This window comes from Geotrypetes seraphini, chromosome 7 (genome assembly GCF_902459505.1).
Source record: "Geotrypetes seraphini chromosome 7, aGeoSer1.1, whole genome shotgun sequence".
Taxonomy (NCBI): Eukaryota; Metazoa; Chordata; class Amphibia; order Gymnophiona; family Dermophiidae; genus Geotrypetes; species Geotrypetes seraphini.
In genome coordinates this window covers 174,120,929-174,140,726 of record NC_047090.1, presented here as the reverse complement: position 1 = coordinate 174,140,726, position 19,798 = coordinate 174,120,929, and the positions used below count along the sequence as shown (strand labels likewise).

General features: G+C 42.3%; 1 protein-coding gene across 4 annotated transcripts in view; it reads right to left on the bottom strand.

The window, feature by feature from the left end:
• The window catches only part of ITPK1 (inositol-tetrakisphosphate 1-kinase), a 235,255-nt gene that overhangs the window by 41,554 nt on the left and 173,903 nt on the right, over nt 1-19,798 (bottom strand). For all 4 annotated transcript variants that reach the window (XM_033952831.1, XM_033952829.1, XM_033952830.1 and 1 more), the window contains one exon: nt 17,248-17,365. In XM_033952831.1, the coding sequence (XP_033808722.1) occupies nt 17,248-17,254 (7 nt within the window). In that variant the 5' untranslated portion in view covers nt 17,255-17,365. The remainder of the gene's footprint in view (nt 1-17,247; nt 17,366-19,798) is intronic.

The following is a 19,798-nucleotide window of genomic DNA, read 5'->3' as shown; positions in this document are numbered from 1 at the left end:
AGCTTTTTATGGTAACCTATTTTCCCATGCTAAATGCTAATGTGGTTTAGAAGAAAAGCCCCTTTGCTACTTATGTCCTTTTTGAATATTTGTTTGAAATTAAAAAAAAAACAAAAAAAACACTTCACCAGAATTTGTTGGCTGACTTCTGCCTTAAGGTTAAAAGGACCATAAAACTGTAATTAAAATAAAACAAAATATACCACAAAAATATAAACACAAAAGATGTATGTACCCTGTCCTTAACCAGTCAGGGTTTCATTGTTTATATAAGCAACCCACTCCTTGGGACAGAACATTTACTACTGTACAAAAGCATTTATATCTCGTCAGCAATGACCCTAGACATTTAAAATAAACATCCTACTCACACCCAATTTTCCTGCTTGGGGTGCTTTTCAGATAGCAAAAGTCAGTGGGTAAATATAAGGTCGTCTGTCTGCCAGTGTGCGTCTGCTTTCCCTCCTCTTGTGGTTTGCTGGTTAAAGTACATTTCTTATACAAATACACTCAAATACCACATGGAGTAAGGGAAATACGATGCTCAGTAGCTGATTCTCTGGTTACAGACATTGCTAGACGACAGCCAGCACACGGCCTGATGGCAACAGGTCCCACAGGAACACTTTCTGAGCCCTCACAGCAGGGGTGTCAAAGTCCCTCCTCGAGGGCCGCAATCCAGTCGGGTTTTCAGGATTTCCCCAATGAATAGGCATGAGATCTATTAGCAATACAATGAAAGCAGTGCATGCAAATAGACTGGATTGCGGCCCTCGAGGAGGGACTTTGACACCCCTGCCTCATAGGAAGGACCCTTTCAGGACATCTAGAACAGTGATTCTCAACCCGGTCCTGGAGTACCCCTATACCAGTCAGGTTTTCAGGAAATCCACAATGAATATGCATGAAATAAATTTGCATACACTGCCTCCATTATATGCAAATTTCTTTCATGCATATTCATTGTGGATATCCTGAAAACCTGACAGGCAAGGGGGTACTCCAGGACTAGATTCTAGAAGGGCACAAAACTTAAATCAAAAATAATTTTAATAACTTCATGTTTAGGACAGAGATTTAGGGCCTCTTTTACTACAGTAGGATATAGTTAGGACTGGATTCTATAAATGATGTGCAAAATTACACGCAGTCCTGGAATGTGCGTAGAACTAAACTGTCTAATGAGCCAGATAACGCCAATTATTTGATGCCATCAATCAGTTATTGGTGTATTTGTATTTGCGTGCACACCATGTTACACGCTATTCTATAAAGATCCACGCACAAACCTTACAGTGCACAACTCAAAAGAGAGACGCTTGAGTAGATCAGGGACGTTCACTAAAGATGCACGCAGTATTAAGCTAAATTTTTAAGCTAAAATTGAATCCAGAAAAAGCAAAGGTTTTCCTGGCTAATCCAACGAGCAGAATTAAGGAAAACTCCATAAATATGAATGGGAAAAACTTTTCTATAAATTCCACCATAAAAATATTCGGAGTTACTTTAGATCAATTGTTGACATTTGACGCCCATACTGACATTTTGGTTAAAAATTGTTTTCATACCTTATGGAAATTACATTCTCTAAACCCATTTTTTAATTTCGAGTCATTTAGACTACTGGTACAATCTCTCATTTTAAGTACTTTGGATTACTGTAATATTATTTACCTGGAATCCTACAAAAAAAACCAAACCCATTAAAAGACAGAATTCTTCAAAACGCTGCCATATGTTTAATTTTTGGTCTGAAGAAATTCAAACATATTACAGGAAATTACATTGGTTACCGGTTGAAGCCAGAATAATATTCAAATTTGGTTGTTTATGTTATAAAACGCTCTTTGGTATTGCTCCTATTTATCTTATGAAACATTTTGTTCTTTTAGACAAAACTCATTCCATGCAAGTTTAGGTAATGTGTGAGCAACCATGCTCCCTGTGCTGCATGTAATGTGATGCAGGACCAGCAGGAAATAATAAACAGGTCTGACAGACTGGCACTCCCCTTGACCCCTTATCTTCCTGCACCTCCAATCCCACCCAACAACAACCCACCCCTGCCATTAAACTCCCGCCTCTGGTCTACCCTTCTCCACTCCCCAAACCCTGGGACTCACCATGTGGACCTGTGAGTCTATCCACCATCTCACCTCTGCCACCGATGTGAACCCCCAGGGTGAGGATGGGTGGGGGGATGAACCAAGGTGCAGGCAGAAATTTGATGGGAGGCTGGGGGGGGGGGTTTCAGGAGGGGGTGGGATTTGTGTGTCGGGATCTGGGTTGTTATTGGTGGGGTACTACTTAGTGGGACTGGGGATGCTAGCAGCATTTATTTTGTGATGTTTATATTTATTGGCATTTGATGTACTGTCCTATGCTGGAGATATTCAGAGCGCTGTACAATTTTTTTTTTTTTTTTTTTTTTAAACCAGGTATTCTAAGTATTTTCCCTATCTGTCCCAGCGGACGCACAATCTAACTTTGGTACCTGGGGTAATGAAGGGCTATGTGACTTGCCCAGGGTCGCAAGGAGCAGTGCTGGGATCAAACCTGCAACCTCAGGGTTTTGAGGCGGCAGCTCTAATCACTAGGCCACTGGTGGAATGCAACCGCAACTCCTGTGTCCGCACTGCACTAATGGACAACCAATAGCACAGCTGTACTTATCACATCCTGGGCAGTAAGCTTGGTTGCACTATTAGTTGTCATGACAACTAGAGCTCTCACAGCCTCGGCCTACTCATGTCAAGCCTAGGTCTAGCCCACTCCCCCGCTAACACAGAAATTTTACCCCGGTGGCTGCTTCTTTAACACAGGAGACAACAGAATAGGGCTGCACCGTCTATCATGCAGTAAACCTTGTGTTAACTATTTAATACAGCTTAGTAAAAGGGCCCCTTGGTTTCCACATTTGGCTAAAGAAAAATCATAAGCAATTTTAGAACGTGTTTCTATAATCTGCTCATCTCTTCCTGATCCCCTCTTCCAAATAACTTCTTGTTCTGATTCGAGTCGGCCTAAAAAAAAACCCCCACCATGGCTGAATATCTGGAGATTAGCTGACAATGTGGAAAAATGCCACCGAGCAAACCTGCTTGTGATTCAAGCTGCGCCGTTTCGTAAGCCCATCCAAGCGATCACACGAGATCCTACGTGGGCCCTGATGGAGCATCACCTCTGGGAACAAAAACTGGCAATGCCCCAAGGTTCTCATTAGCGATGGAGACAAACAAATCTTACCTGCACAGGAGTTTTGCTCTAACTCAACAGTAAGGCTGAAATACTACCTGTAAAAGACACACTACACCTCTGTCTTCTGCCCTTTACATTTTACAGAGACACTCTTGCCAACTCTCTTGTAAGCCTCTTCCTGGCAAAAGCCAGGATCTCTGCCACTGAATGCCATCTTCTTCTTGGGGTTCTGTCCTCAGCATGATTCCAGGAGGCCATTTCTATCCCAATTTTTTTCTGATCTCTTCCATCACATGACCTGACAAACCCTCCTGAGTCAGTGTGCCTCAGGAATATAACCTGGACTCTTTTCTATTTAGCCTTTAGTTAACTCCCAATTAACTATTTGTTCAGGCCTTTGAGTCCTAGGTACTGCCTCATTGGATACGAGTTTCAAGTTTATTCAAATCTGATATACCACTTGTAAGGCAGCTTTCAGAATGGTTTATATAAATATAGAAGGGGAAAAGAAGGATAAAATACTTCATCGAGGATAGAAAGAACTAAGAGATTGTCTTGCATGTGACCAAATCCAGCACCTAACCACGCCTAATTTGTAAGTGCTGATCAGCTTATAGGCCGACGCTTAATGGCGCCTAGGCTTGCTTAGGTGTTGCTAGGTGTCCGTCTGGTGGGCACCGGTATAATTTACAGTGGTACCTTGGTTTGCGAATGCACCGGTTTGCGAGTGTTTTGCAAGACGAGCAAAACATTCGCAAAATCGGCGCCTTGGAAACCGAGCGTGCCTCGATTTGCAAGCGGCACCCTCCCCCCACAATCCGGCACCCCCCCGCCGCGATCCGAAATCCCCCAGACCCACCCGAACAGGCTTCTTACGTGCATCTGGCCACCGGCACCGGCATGTCCTGTGCGTTGTTGCCGGTGCCCGAAGATCTGCCTCCTCTTCTTTGCTGGGCCTTGAGCATCTGCGCATGCTCAAGGCCTGCGGGTTCACGCTCTCTCCGAGAGCAAAGAAGAGGAGGCAGATCTTCGGGCACAGGACATGCCGGTGCCGGTGGCCAGATGCAAGTAAGAAGCCTGTTCGGGTGGGTCTGGGGGATTTCAGATCGCGGCGGGAGGGGGGGTGCCGGATCGCGGGGGAGGCCCTCGGGGGGAGCAATGCCGGTTCTCGGGGGGGGGGGGGTAAGAGCAGCGCCGCGCCGCTGGCCTTGGGGGGTGGGTGGGAACGTATCAAGCGCTTTGATATACGAGTATTTTGGTTTACGAGCATGCTTCTGGAATGAATTATGCTCGTAAACCAAGGTACCACTGTTGCAGCATCTAACACGGATGCTAAGCAATGCCTAAATCAACCGTGCCTGTTCTTCGCCCTCTAACCACACCTACTTTTTAGGTAGGCGCCAGTAGGCATCTTGACTTCAGTGTTGCTAAGCGCCGTGCAGTATTTCGTGCAAAGCCCTAACGAACTAATTTTTTTCAAACATGTTTAATCAGTTTTTAATTGCATGGTCAATTACTACGCCAATTTTTTTTTTTTTTTTTTAAACAAAACTGCATGCAAATTTTAGTTAGGCATTGCCAGGCATCTGTGATTACGGCACCTAGCAGCACCTAAGGTACATAGAAACATGATGGCAGATAAAGGCCAAATGGCCCATCTAGTCTGCCCATCCGCAGTAACCATTATCTCTTTCTCTCTTTGAGAGATCCCACGTGCCTATCCCAGGCCTTCTTGAATTCAGACACAGTCTCTGCTTCTACCACCTCTTCTGGGAGACTGTTCCATGCATCTACCACCCTTTCCGTAAAAAAATATTTCCTCAGATTACTCCGGAGCCTATCACCTCTTAACTTCATCCTATGCCCTCTCATTGCAGAGTTTCCTTTCAAATGAAAGAGACTCGACTCATACGCATTTACGTTACGTAGGTATTTAAACGTCTCTATCATATCTCCCCTCTCCCACTTTTCCTCCAAGATATATAGGTTGATATCTTTAAGTCTGTCCCCATACACCTTATGACGAAGACCACGCATCATTTCAGTAGCCTTCCATCCGTTTTAGATCTTTTTGAAGGTGCAGCCTCCGAATTGTACACAATTTATAGTATTGCCCTCTTAGTGTTACCACATTAACTTGAAGCTGTAATCATGCACTAATGATATCAGCATGTGGCCTGAAAAAAATAATTGAAAATGGCCCTAAAAAGTGCTCCTTTAGATTTAGAGTTAACACATGGGAAAATCCCACATTAAGCTACACTAACTGTGGAGCGGATTCTCTAACAATCACGCTAAAATCCGATGGGTCACTGTCACAGTTGTAAATGTTACGATTTGAAAAAGACAAGTCATTCTCTAAAAACCACATATGCAAATGAGGCTCACGGAGGATTGCTAAATTTGCATGCAATGAATTGCTGGTGATAGTGATCAGCAAATGTGCAGACTGAATACACCTGCAAGTTTAAAAAAAAAAAAAAAGAGATCCCAAATCAAAGATGGGCAGGAGGGATGCCCACTCTCTCCCACCGCCGCCAATGCACAATCCCCTCCCCCAGCAGGGATACCCACTTCTTCCCCCCACTGCCTTCAAACAACTCCCCTCGACACCCCCCCAGCAGTTGGAGGGATGCCCACTTCCTACCCCGCCGCCCTACCCCCAACACACATCCCTGCACCCTTGATGACTCCCCCGCCCCTTGGGTCTTCCCCTTCCCGATGCATCATGGGATGCATTGGGCAGGGGCCTAAGGCTCTGTTTGGGCTGGACCCTGTGGAGCCTTCTCGGCCCAAATTTAGATCAGAAGTTAAGACTCTGGTTTTGACAAATGCTTTCGGCACTCGTATAACTAGTAGCTAACTGTTTTCCGGTCCCACTCTTGGACACTATAGATTTTTTTTTTCTTCTATCATTTATTGTAGGTCTATTCCATTTTCACTTCATATCTACTTATTGTAAACTTCTTTGATGATCCACTCAATATCAAGTTATATCAAGATAATGAACAGAAAAGATCACTAACAGAGAGACTGGTATGTGCAGAAGAGGTTACAGCCCCAAGCTGTGATTCAGAGAACAATGTTCAAGTGCCCCCTCCCCCATTACATCCGACTCCTCCATGATCTTAAGTCAGCGGTTCCCAAACTGTAAGTCGTGACACCAAATGGGGGTCACAGAAATATAACCTGCTTCCCCCCCTCTCTGTGCCTCTACTATGACCAATGCCAAGTACTAGCGATCAGCCTGGGTCCTGTGAGTCAGTGAATGGTCATAGACCCTACTTTCTCCTCCTCCTTCTTTGTGGACTTCTTGTTAGACTGGAAACTCATCTAGGGTCTAAGTGCAAACTGACAAATAGGGCCTGCTGCCACCACTACTGTTACCTCCACGGTTTAGACAAATGGCAAGAATAGGAGGTGGATGAGGGAGGGGAAAAGGGTAGACATTTGAAATGTTCTCTTCATCATCATCTGGGATCTTGTAAATATTTAAGTCTTAAAATAGGGTTTTATTAGGCAAAAGTTTTGGAAGCAACGCCCTAAATCAGTGTCTTGCAAACTTTTTTTTTTAGCTCCAGCACGCTAAACGGAGCAAATGTTTTTCGCAGCGCATCATAATTGAAATTATACCTCTGTAAAAGTTTGCCGGCGCAAAGAGCATCTTCCACCTGCAGCTCGTGCCGCCCTCAGCTCCCTTCTGATGTCACATCCTGGTCCAGGGATAGGAAGTGACAACAGAAGGGAGCCAAAGCTGGTGTGAGCAGTAGATGGACGATGCTGCTCGCACTGGCGAACATTTACAGAGTTACACCGAGGGGGGGGAGGGGTGCGAAGAAGAGGAGTTGCGCCGGTGGTGAGAAACTCTTGCGTAAACAACATCCGCCTCTGATCACCCTCCTCCCCCCCCACGCCACCTCTGATCGCCTCCCTTCAAGCCCCGGGGTCGTTTTTTCTCAGGGGGGGGGGGCCTGGGGAAAAAAACGCAGATAATCGAAACCGCAAACATCGAAACAGCGAATAGGGAGGAGGAAGTGTACTCAAAAAGAAATAAGACGCTTACAAATCATGCAAAATGCTTCTATTGAGCTCATCATGGATGCTAAGAAAGATGACCACGTTTCACCTCTTCTCAAAAAAGCACATTGGCTTCCGGTAGTCCATCGCATTACTTATAAAATATGTCTGTTAACTTTGAAATCTCTTCTTTTTAAAGCGCCAGCGTTTGTCGATAGACTGTTGGTTCCCTACGCCAGAACGCTTAGATCTAGTGATCGACACTTATCGACCGTTCCCTCTCTTAAAATCATTAGTACATGTCGACAGTATATTTTTTTTCCGTCACAGCACCACAAACGTGGAATTCCTTGCCCATTTATCCAAGAGAAGAACATCTTATAAATAGATTTAAGAGCAAGTAAAGTGCTTTCTTTTTAAAGATGACTTGGACGGAATAATTTCTTAGATTTGGTCTGCCCCTTTGAATTTTTATGCTCTGTTATTTTTTTTTTTATTTATCCCCTCTTTCTCTTCTATTAATTATTCTATTTCTTACCCTTTTTCCCTTTGTGTAATGTTTGTCATATTCGTTGCGTATTGTTTGCGTGTTTGTTCCCCCTGAAAGTTGCATAGTTTTTAACAATGTACATCGCTTTGAAGTAAGATTAAGCGATTAATCAAATTCTAAATAAAACTTGAAACTTAAACTTGAAAAACTTCCCAAACATCATTCTTTGATGGGATTTGTCCATGAAAACGAATGGCAAGTGATTTTATTTTTATTTTTTTATGCAGTAGTTATTCTAAGTTAAGCAACAAAGCAATCAAGGCTTTGTTACCATTTAGATCTTCTTATTTTTCATCTCTGACAGAAATTAAATTTTAAAAAAAGAGAATTGCTGCAGATAGTGGATGATAAAATGCATGTTTGTTTGTTGAGTATCGAGCTGCGTTTTGAGTTAATTTGCACTTAAAAATCAATCAAATCCATTGCATTGATTAGCAATTCTATTCTATCCACTTTAGTTTTATCATCATTACAATTACCCAAACACAGTTTAAAGAACTTTAAATAAATAACTCTCAAATGTAATTTTTTTGTTGGTTTTGCAATTTTATAATTTCAATTATAATGTGCCACGTAAAACATTTGCTTTGTTTAGTATGCCAGAGCTATAAAAGTTTGAGAGACACTGTACTAGAGCAGGGGTAGATAATTCCGGTCCTCGAGAGCCAGAGCCAGGTCAGGTTTTCAGGATCTCCGCAATCAATATGTATGAGATGGATTTGCATGCACTGCCTCCTTGAGATGCAAATCTATCTCATGCATATTTATTGTGGATATCCTGAAAACCTGACCTTGCTCCGGCTCTCAAGGACCGGAATTGCCTACCCCTGTGCTAGAGGGTGAAAAAGTCAACAAAAATATATACATTAATTCCTTTCTTTTACTTTCAGAATAAAGTGCTGCTGTCACTGGGTGCCCTAAAGTTAATAAATTTCACTGCAGTGTACTCCAGAGCCATGAAATGAAAACCATTTTGGGGGGGGCACATGTAAAATATGTGTTTTTTTTAAAGTGGTTTTCAAATATCAGCGCGAGGACTTCCGAATGAGTAATCCATTCAGCTTTCCACCACAGGAAACAAAAAAGAAACGCCAGGAACCAGCCTCGGGAAGCTCTTACCCCTAACTTCCGTCCTGCACGGAGCAAAGACAAAACAACAACCCCCCAAAAGAATGTGATGAGAATGCAAATGCCAGAAACAGCCTATGTCAGAACACCACCATGTACCAAGATGAACCACCGATGAAAACAAAAAACTATGGATACAGATGTTCTGGAGATAATTTATTAAACACTGACATATAAAAACATGAAAATTCAATTTTAAAAAGTACAATGATAAAAAATACAGTGATAAAAATCCCTACAAGATGAACCACAGCAACATATCAGATTTTCCACTTAGCACAAAAAATAAAATAAATCGGATGGGTCCATGCTGCTCAGAGAGCATGGTTTGCTTTAAAAAAAAAACAGAATTGTATAGTGCAAGCAATAGAACAATTACACACATCCAGGAAGGGTGGGCCGGGGGAGGGATATGTACTTAATTTATTTCTGAATTGTAATTTCTTTACCTTGATCATTTGTATTGCTCTTGATTGTTTTTATTCTGTATGAAAGGGTGAGTGGGAGGGGGGAGGGATATATACTTATTATATCATTTGATGGAATTAAGTGCTGTCTATATTATTAATTGTTGATAATATGTTGCACTTTGTTTTGGTTTATAAAATGAATAAAGATCTGGAAAAAAACCCAAACAACACGGAATTGATGTGTCTTCCATATAAAAAATAAAATTTTAACAGTTTTTCCAGGTCGTTTCTAAGAATGTATCCAAGTTTATTAGTTTTTAATATCCCGATCATAAAACAAATATCTGACCAGTTAACAATAAAATTTAAAAGAGAGAAAAAATTAGAAAGAAATGATAGAAAGTGCACAAAAGTAAATGAAATGAACATAAATGACATAGACTGACAAACTGGAGAGTGAGGATAAGTGGGGGGGAAGGGAAAAGTTACATAATGTAGAAGAAATGAGATAGAAGGGGAAGGATAGAACGAGAAGGGTAAGGGTGCATGGTTGATAAGGATAAGGCTGAGAAAAATATATATAAAAAAAAAAATAAAAAGAAAAGAATTAAAAAAAAAAAGGTTAGATTATGATTTATCAAAGGCATCTTGAAATAGGAAAGTTTTAAGCTTAGTCTTGAATTTGGGTAATTGAAATTCGTCGCGGAGAAATTGAGGAAGAGAATTCCATAATGTGGGTGCAGTTATTGCAAAGTTGGTTTTACGAATATAAAAGGATTCTTTTAAGGATGGAATGAAAAGGAGTTTTTGGTCGGTTGATCTTAGAGAATGGGGGGAACTTTGAGGTATTAGTAATTTGTCAAGAAATAAAGGCAAATGAGAAAATTTGATTTTAAAGGAGAGCAGGATAATTTTATAGGTAATGCGGTGGGTGATAGGGAGCCAGTGAGCCTCTTTGAGAAGAGGGGTGACGTGTTCGAATTTGCCTTTTTTGTAAACAAGTTTTATTGCCGTATTTTGCATAAGTTGTAGACGTCGAAGTTCTTTTTGGGGTAGTCCATTGAAAAGAGAGTATCTTTGACGAGCTTTTGAGAGTTATGCTCTCTTCATCACACACCTGACAAACAGGATAATTTTGAACTCTTGCCAGATATCGCTTTTATCGCTTGGTTGTTGACCCTTATTTCTACATGTCCAAGAGGATAAACATGGCAACTGTATTGTATTGTATATTTATTGTTACATTACATTAGTGATTTCTATTCCGCCATTACCTTGCGGTTCAAGGCGGATTACATCCAAACTAAAACAAAAATTACATTCAAAATTTGAAGGAATAGAATAAGCGATGACATAGAATTTTTAAGGTAATATATGTTGGGTAAAGAGTTACCAAAGGGAAGTGGAGGTCTTTAGGAGATAAGAATAGGGTGAAATTATGGGTTTTAGATAACATTTGGAAGATAAAAGAGTATTAGAGAGATCTAAGGGTAAATAGAGTGTTGGATATTGGGTTGGGATTGGTTGTGCTGGATAGGTTTTATGTGTTTTTTGAAGAGTATGGTTTTAATATCTCTCCTGAAGGGCTTTGTAGTCTGCACAAGGCGAATCACAGATTAACACACATAATCAATTTTAACATAGAAAGCATACAAACAACAATATAAATAAGAACATAAGAATAGCTTTACTGGGTCAGACCAATGGTCCATCAAGCCCAGTAGCCCGTTCTCACAGTGGCCTATCCAGGTCTCTAGTACCTGGACAAAACCCAAAGAGTAGCAACATTCCATTCAGAATCCATGCAGAACTTCAGATGTTTCTTGGGAGCATAAGAGTAAGTTCTTCTTTAATTTGAATCTACCAACACTGGAAGAGTGATTTTCTAATTTATAGGAAGGGCCAAATGATGCTTGGAACAAAAACCTGTACTGTAAAGGGGGCAGAAAGGATAAGGCTTGCAATCCCTTACCCCTCTGGTCAATCAAATGGCCACCCAAATAGTTTTTTGGGTATTTTTTTTTTTTTAACTAAGGCTGCCAACAGGATCCTTTTGCATACTGGGACATGTAAGTTTCAAGTTTATTTACAATTTGATTAATCGCCTATTCCAAATTCTAAGCGATGTACAAATCAGCAAAATACATAGTACATAAAATAAACATACATAACTAACAAGGGACTAAGTTTGCACATTGCATTCCTTAAGAAAAGTCAGACTACAAAGTCTTAAGCATACATTGGGTAAAATCAGGACCAGATCAATCCTGTCCTGCGAATCTGGATCCAGTTGGCAGCCTTAGTTTTTTTTTGTTTTTTTTTTTTTACCAGAAAGAAAACAATGTGAAAGATGAGCTCAGTTGCTCAAAGGGAAGCCTGACAACTTAATAAAAACATTATAAACCAAAATGTATGCTCCAGAATGGTAGGGGCTTCACTTTCTATGGCCTAGATCAGGGGTGGGCAACTCCGGTCCTCGAGGACCGGAATCCAGTCGGGTTTTCAGGATTTCCCCAATGACTATGCATTGAAAGCAGTGCATGCAAATAGATCTCATGCGTAGTCATTGGGGAAATCCTGAAAACCCGACTGGATTCCGGCCCTCGAGGACCGGAGTTGCCCCCCCCCCCCCCACCTAGATGGTTGTGTTAAAGAAATACACACTGGGCCCGATAGCCAGTTGGGCTGGCCAGTATCTAAAGTGCAACACCAGCACTTAATTTTATTCACAAATTCAGCAGCGTTATATGTTTAATAGGCCCTGATGAATACGTACCTGACCAGCAAAAACACTTATCTAGCCAAAGCTAGGCCTGCCAAATAACAGGCCTCAATTTAAAGGTATAACTCATCCATTTCTTGGCTCCTTATTAGCCCCACCCCATTCTGGCCCCTTTATTCTACAGATTAAATTAGCCATTTAACAAGTTAAATAGCATTGGACATAAATGCAGAAATGCCACTTTGAAATCAGGCTCAATGGCTCTTTGGCCACTAGCCTCGGAAACTGCTGCTGCCTGAACTCTGGGGGAGTTTACTTTCTGGGCTTCTTCCAGGACAGGCCATTTACAATATGTTTTATCTCAGGCACAAGCAGCATCTTGCTATGAATTTACTTTATTTGCAGCTTTGCTGCATCCTGTCGCAGAAAGCCTGACCCTTTTCTGCTTCAAGATTGAGAAAACCTAAAACACGACAGACTTTTCTCAAAATTCCCTACGCCAGGGCATAGAGAGAGAGTAGAGAGGGACAGATTCTTCAAACTTTCGAATAATAAAAGAACAAGAGGGCACTGGGAAAAGTTGAAAGGGGACAGATTCAAAACGAAATGCTAGGAAGTTCTTCTTTACCCAGCGTGTGGCGGACACCTGGAATGCGCTTCCAGAGGGCGTAATAGGGCAGAGTACGGTACTGGGGTTCAAGAAAGGATTGGACAATTTCCTGCTGGAAAAGGGGATAGAGGGGTATAGATAGAGGATTACTGCACAGGTCCTGGACCTGTTGGGCCGCCGCGTGAGCGGACTGCTGGGCACGATGGACCTCAGATCTGACCCGGCGGAGGCATTGCTTATGTTCTTACGTGTCAAAGTCCCTCCTCGAGGGCCGCAATCCAGTCGGGTTTTCAGGATTTTCACAATGAATATGAACGAGATCTATTTGCATGCACTGCTTTCATTGCATGCTAATAGATCTCATGCATTTTCATTGGGGGACTTTGACACCCCTGTCCTCCGCCGTTCTTTCAGTGCTCAGAAAGCAGTACGTGACTGATAAAAAGTTCAGGCCCTCAACATTATATTCATTTTTTTTTAGGTTTATAACTACAGTAGTCGTCAGGCGCTGCAGTATTTGGCTTATCCTCACCCACTGTCTCGGCAGATTTTTATTTTTTTTTTATCCAGGGCCACTTTCAGTGCATCAAGGACAGCAAATCTTGCCTGAGATTAGGACCCGCCAAAACATGAAAAGAAGCATTAAGCCATCCTTGGCACTTGCTTTTCACATTCACTGAAAACTTTCTCCAGCTAATAGGGATATGGTCACAGATGACAGTTTCAATTAAAACTGAAGTGCCAGATGCAGACTTTTTCTTGTGGCACTGGTGCAGCTGCAGTGGAGCTCAGCCAACAGGCTGAAGGAGCACAAGCATCAAAGCTGTGGAGCAAAGTGGCCAAGGCGAGCGCAACGCTGCCTCTGGAAAGAGCTCCAGAGCCTGAAGTGGGACATTACATGCTGACACGTGACACTCGTACTTCCTGATGGGCTCCATTTTCTTCGCATCCAGTTTGCCCCTTCTTCTTATCCATGTTGCTAAGGATATACAGTGGTACCTCGGTTTACGAGTGCACCGGTTTGCGAGTGTTTTGCAAGACGAGCAAAACATTCGCAAATTTGGTGCCTCGTAAACCGAGCTTGCCTCGCTGTACGAGCGCCCCCCCCCCCGAGAACCGGCAACCTCCCCCCCGCCATCATGCACCCCACCCCGCTGCCATCGGGCACCCCCCGCCGCCACCTGAGATCCCCCAACCCACCCGAACCCTCTTCTTATTTCCCTCCGCATCGGCATCGCCGGCATCAGCATGTCCTGTGCCCGAAAATCTTCTTCCTGTGCCAGGCCTTGAGCATGTGCGCATGCTCAAGGCCCGGCACAGGAAGAAGATTTTCGGGCACAGGACATGCTGATGCCGGCGATGCTGATGCGGAGGGAAGTAAGAAGAGGGTTCGGGGATCTCAGGTGGCGGGGGGGGTGCATGATGGCGGGGGGGTGCTGGATCGCAGGGGGGGAGGTGCCCGTTCGCGGGGGGGGGGGGGGGGGAAGGTTTGGTGTGGGAACATATCAAAGCAAGTTTCCCTTACTTCCTATGGGGAAACTTGCTTTGATATACGAGCATTTTGGATTACGAGCATGCTCCTGGAACGGAATATGCTCGTAATCCAAGGTACCACTATATTCAAGATAGTCTTTGTCATTTTTCCTAGGGATAATCATCCTAAAAGGCTCCCTTAGTTCCAGGTGGACCACGCCAGATTTAAGCAGCGTATCGCCACCTGGCTACCTGTCATGCTCTTTGGGGGCCCAGGTGTGACACGATGAAGGAGGCGTCCCCTCCAAAACGGAGCTCTTTTGAGCGAATATTGTAAGGCACACTCCAACATTTACACTAAGTACATTGGACTTTCTTTCTATTGGATATCAGCAATTTCATTGTGGTTTTTGCTGTCTGAATTGTTATATCTTTGAACTGAACACCTTTACTGACTTTTTGAATTGAATTTTTTCTAATGCATATTAACTAGATGTTATTGGAGTCTACAGAAAACTCACTTTTTGAATCTGGTTTTGTATTGATTTTGCATTTGACACTTATACACTGAAGGGTCCTGGGATGTTTGGGTAAATGAGAACCAACAACTTGCTTAAACAGGGGTTCCTGGGCAGAGTTGTTAAGATTGAGGACTCTCTACACATATTTATTTGTTATTTCTTATTAAAAAATTCCGTAGCCTCTTCTTTGTTTGAAAGATCTTTTCATTCATTCATTGTTCCACTCAACTTTCTATCCAGGGTTTGTTGATATAAAGTGACCATTTATGGGACATAGTAATATGCAGGTAACTGGAACCACACAGCCCAAGAGCTAAACTGCTCAGGATCTATAACTAGCATGAACCCTAAAGAGAATATACAGAGGCCCTTTGATATGTGGACTCACCCTGGCATCTATACATACCACTGAACTTCTGACAGCTTTTGCTCTAGTCAATAAAGCTTGTGTGCACAAAAAGTGCAGGACCCATACGCCATGTGCAGGTTATTATGTAAAATTAACCTCCAGATACTATATAGGTGGGTGCGCAGGGCAAATGCATGCACAAATTAATTAATTAACAAGCCTTTAACAATCAATTATTGAAGTTAACTTGCACTAATTTAGACTCACGTACGCATCAGCCTACACATTATTCTATAAAGTTTTGTGTCCAAAGTGTTTCACAGGATGGGCATTTGGGTCAGGGGCATTCCAAAACTTTAGGCGCGGTGTTACAGAAATTCCAGGGTTCTTTGCCCAACTTGTGTACTGGGATCTACATCAGATTTCAGAAGGCGTTAACTCTTCATGTCCAAAGTTGGGTGCAGGGAATCCGCACTAAGCGCTCACAGAACACCCTTTACACAGATTTTTTTTCCCTGTCCTTAGGCTCCATCCATGCCCTCCAATAGCTTCCACTGTATTCCAAGACTCATTTTGGCATTGCCAGAGATTTGGAATGTCCTCCCACGGCAACTTCTCCCATTCCCATGGGATTCCTGTGGACTTGGAAGTCATACCTGCAAGATTCCCATAATCCTCATTCCCATGTATCTCTCAAGACACATGAGTAAGACAAAACAACGCCGAAATTTGGGCGCCAGAAAGATCTGTCCTGAACTCATATTCTATAAAGGGCGCCCCCATGCCAAGCGTCCTTTACAGAACAGCACTTAGGCCTGGATTCTCTAACCAGTGCCGCTGTCGGCAGCAGGCCTTAAAAGCAGTCACCAATTGCTTCTGACGCAATGACGCTATTTAGAGAATTGCGCCTCCGGAAAAGGTAGACACCGGAAATGTAGGCCAGGGTTTTCCAGGCCTACATTTCCCCATCTATCTTTGATGTGAATTGCGCCTCCGTAGGCGTTTTATGGTGCCCAACACCCTTTCCGGAGTTAGCCACACCTACAGTGGCATTAGGCACCATAAAGCGCCTATGGAGCCGTGATTAGTTTAAACGGCATTTTTCACTGAGCTTTGGCGTCTACTGGTGCCTAAAAATCCGGCACCACTTAGGGAATCCAGGCCTTAGTGCTGATTCTCATTCCCAACTTTGGGTGTGAGGATTTATGCCTACTGAAACCTGGTGTAAATCCAGGCAGGCAAGCTGGATGTGCAACCCAGAAACTCTACCACACTGTGCCTAAATGTTTGGAACACCCCCGACCTGCACACAGCCATGTCCTCTTTTGGGTTGCATGCAAGACACATCAGGCACTCAACGTTACAGAATAGTGCATAAGCAGATGTATGTGTAAGCCCGAATTAGTACTAATTAATGCCAATAATTGATTGTCAGTGACTCATTAGCTAATTAATTTGCGCAAACATTTGCCCTCTACGCCCAGATCTGGGCAACCTTCGTACCAGTGTCTCTCAAACTATGTGCCACGGAACAATGGTGTGCCCTGAAGAGAATCCAGGTGTGCCATGAGAGATTCCAGAATTTTACTTTATTTTTAAAAATTTCCTTCATAAGTATACATTAGAATAGATGACATGTACGTCGCATATGCAAAAGTTTGTCAATGTTATGAGCGTCTGTGCGCACAAGGATACAACTTCCCAGACAAGCATCAATCTTTGATGGGATTTGTTCCTTGAAAACTAATGGCAAGCCATTTTATTTTTTATTTTTTATGCAGCAGTTATCCTAACTTGAGCAACAAAGCAATCAAAGCTTTGCTACTATTTAGATCTTCTTATCTTTGTAAAGTTGAATTTTCATCCCTGACAGAAATTAAATCGAAAAAAAGAGAATAACTGAAGATGGTGGATGATGAAATGTGCATTTGCTTGTTGACTATCGAGCCATATTTTGAATTAGTTTGCACTCAAAAACAAGCACATCCATCGCAATGATTAGCAATTCTATTCTACTACTTAGTTTCACCATTGTTACAATTACCCATACATAGCTTAATGAACTTTAAACAAATAACTCTCAAATTTAATTTTTTGTTGGTTTTGCAATTTTATAATTTCAATTATAATGTGCCGTGAAAAATATTTGCTCTGTTTAGTGTGCTGGAGCTAAAAAAGTTTGAGACACAGCTTTACAGAATCTGGAGGAAAGTGTGTCTCGTCTTTTTACCCAGAACATCTACAATTAAACCCTAGGTGGCCAGATTACCTTGCATGCGGACTTCTATCCTTCGGATCAGCTCATAAGACTTAGATCGGTCCAGCAGGGTGCGGATGGCAGGGAGGGGGTCCAAGATGATGGTTTCAGGGTGAGTATCCACATAGTCCTGTGAATGAGAAAGAGAAGTAAAGCTTATAGACAAATTATTATTATTATTTTTTTTTTTTTTTTTTACAGAAAACAAAAAGATGGAAATTACTAAGAAAGAGATTAGGCGTTTAGAAATAGTCCAAAATGCTGCGATCAAAATCATTTTCAATGCAAAAAAAATTTGATCACGTCACGCCTCTTCTGTTGAAAGCACATTGGCTACCTATCACCGTATCACTTACAAAATTATGTTGCTGACATTCAAAACTAGAATAGCAGGGCAGCCTGAATTCATTAATAGACTTCTCTCAGCATTCTCTTCGATCATCTAAACAAAATTTGCTTTTAATCCCCTCATTAAGACATTTTAATACTAGAAACAACATTTTTTCTGTCTACGCACCCTTGCTTTGGAACTTGGCTCTGAACTATATAAGAGAGATCCACATCATTAGATAACTTTAAATCCAGCCTAAAAACATTTATTTTTAAAGATGCTTTTGAAGTATGACTGTCCTTTTAAGAACGTTTTAAGTTACTGCCAGTCCGGCCTTTCTGGCTAAAACCTGTAATCCTCCTCCCTCTTGTTTTTCCCTTTCTCCGTTCTTTCCTACACAAACTTTTGCAGTTCTCCCCTCTCCTCTTGTGCCAGTTTGTCATGGTCTGCCTGTTAGTCTAGTAATCTCATTTTTTGTTGTTTTCCTGTAATATTTTAAATTGTATGTTGTTTTTATGTTTTGCTTTAAATTTTTGTAAAACCGCTTTGAATTTTAATAAACTTGAAACTTGATATAGTGAAATTGTAAAATAACTTCAGAATGAGAACCAGGGGGCAAACAAGCAGTCAGGGGTTATTTCCTTTTATATAGCTCTGTGAGGAAGTGAGTGGTATAGCGGCAGGTGTCCCTAGAAACCCTCACACTGCAGTTTCTCCACCTTATGGCAGGTGGCGCTAACCTGCCGTGAGGTGGGGCTCAGGCTACAAGGTGGTTAAATGCCCTGGAGCAGAGAGGATCGGAGAAGCCCCAAGGCAAGAGGTCTTCCGGAGAGAGGTCCCAAGTAGAGAATGACACGGAGACAAATTTTTTCCCATCCCCGCGGGAACTCATTTTCCTGTCCAGTCCTAGCAAGTTCTTTTCCTGTCCTTGAGCATTATTTTTTTGTTTTTAATAATAAATGGAAAAAAATACCAAACTATTTGTGATCTTATAACATTTTTTTTTTTTTTACTGTATATCAATCATAATGTGATAACTATAACAGATATTACAATTAAATAATAATAAAAAAGAACAGCAGTCTGGATAATTAGATATCCAGATAATCAGAGTTTGGATAATTGGCGTCCTACAGTACCTTTTCTTTGAAAAAAAATGTAAAGAAATAAAGGAGAAAAAGAAAACCAATGAAAAACAGCATCAAGAGACAGCAAGGTATAAAAACCTCTGAACAGCCGGGAGAACTTTGTTTTCACATCCATTAGGCAGAGCAGAAAAATCAAAATGGAAAAGCTGAGGAAGGGCCACAATGGTCAGAACTTTACACTAAGGTGGAGTTACCAGAAGTCCGGGAAAACCCAGACATGTCCTCTTTTTAGAGGACTGTCCAGGCTCCCGGATGGACTTTCCAAAACCCAGCATTTGTTCTGGTTTTGGAAAGCCCTGTTAAGCTCCGGCTGCATCTGGAGGACCTCTGAGCATGCGTGGATGATGTCACACACATCCGCGCATGTTCCAGGCCCTCCAGACGCGGCTGGAGCTCGTCCAGAAGAAAAAAAAAGAGGCAGAACTGGGCGGGGCGTGGAACAGGGCGGGGCTGGGGGGCAGAACGAGACAAGGTTTCCCCGGAGAAAAATATGGTAACCCTACACCGAGGTCTAGAAGAGCTCCTCTGTCTTGGCAATGTACAATCTTGCATGTTGAGAGAAAACAGATTGCATCGCCATAACAAGCTGTCTGCAAAACATTACAAAGAAGATATAATGGGAACAGGCTTCTTGCCTCTAAAATTTCCCCATGAAGGTGAAGGGGGATAAGAGAAGGAATAGACCAGCTTATAGTTGAAATAGGTCAAGCTTTGCATACCAGGCTCTGAAAAAAGGAGAGTTTAAATGGGCTCCTAAGCAGATTAATCTTTTTTTTTTTGGTACAAATCCAATGTGCCCTTTTGTGCTGCTGACTTCATTTTGGGAAAACAGTTACTCAGCTTTGTACCAGGCTTCCTCTAAGGAAAGTAGGAACTTGACCTTGTTTTTACACTGACCTCTTGCATTGTTGCTCTTTACTCTGGGATTGATGCCCGGATTAGAAACATTTATTATCCACATCTTGTTCCTGCTCTCTGGGTGACCCACATGTGGGCTTCGGGTAGCAGAAAAATGAACCTGTTGCAAGTCCCAGCATAAAAACAGGGCATCTCTCAGGAGATCATTCTGAGAAGCGGCGACAGT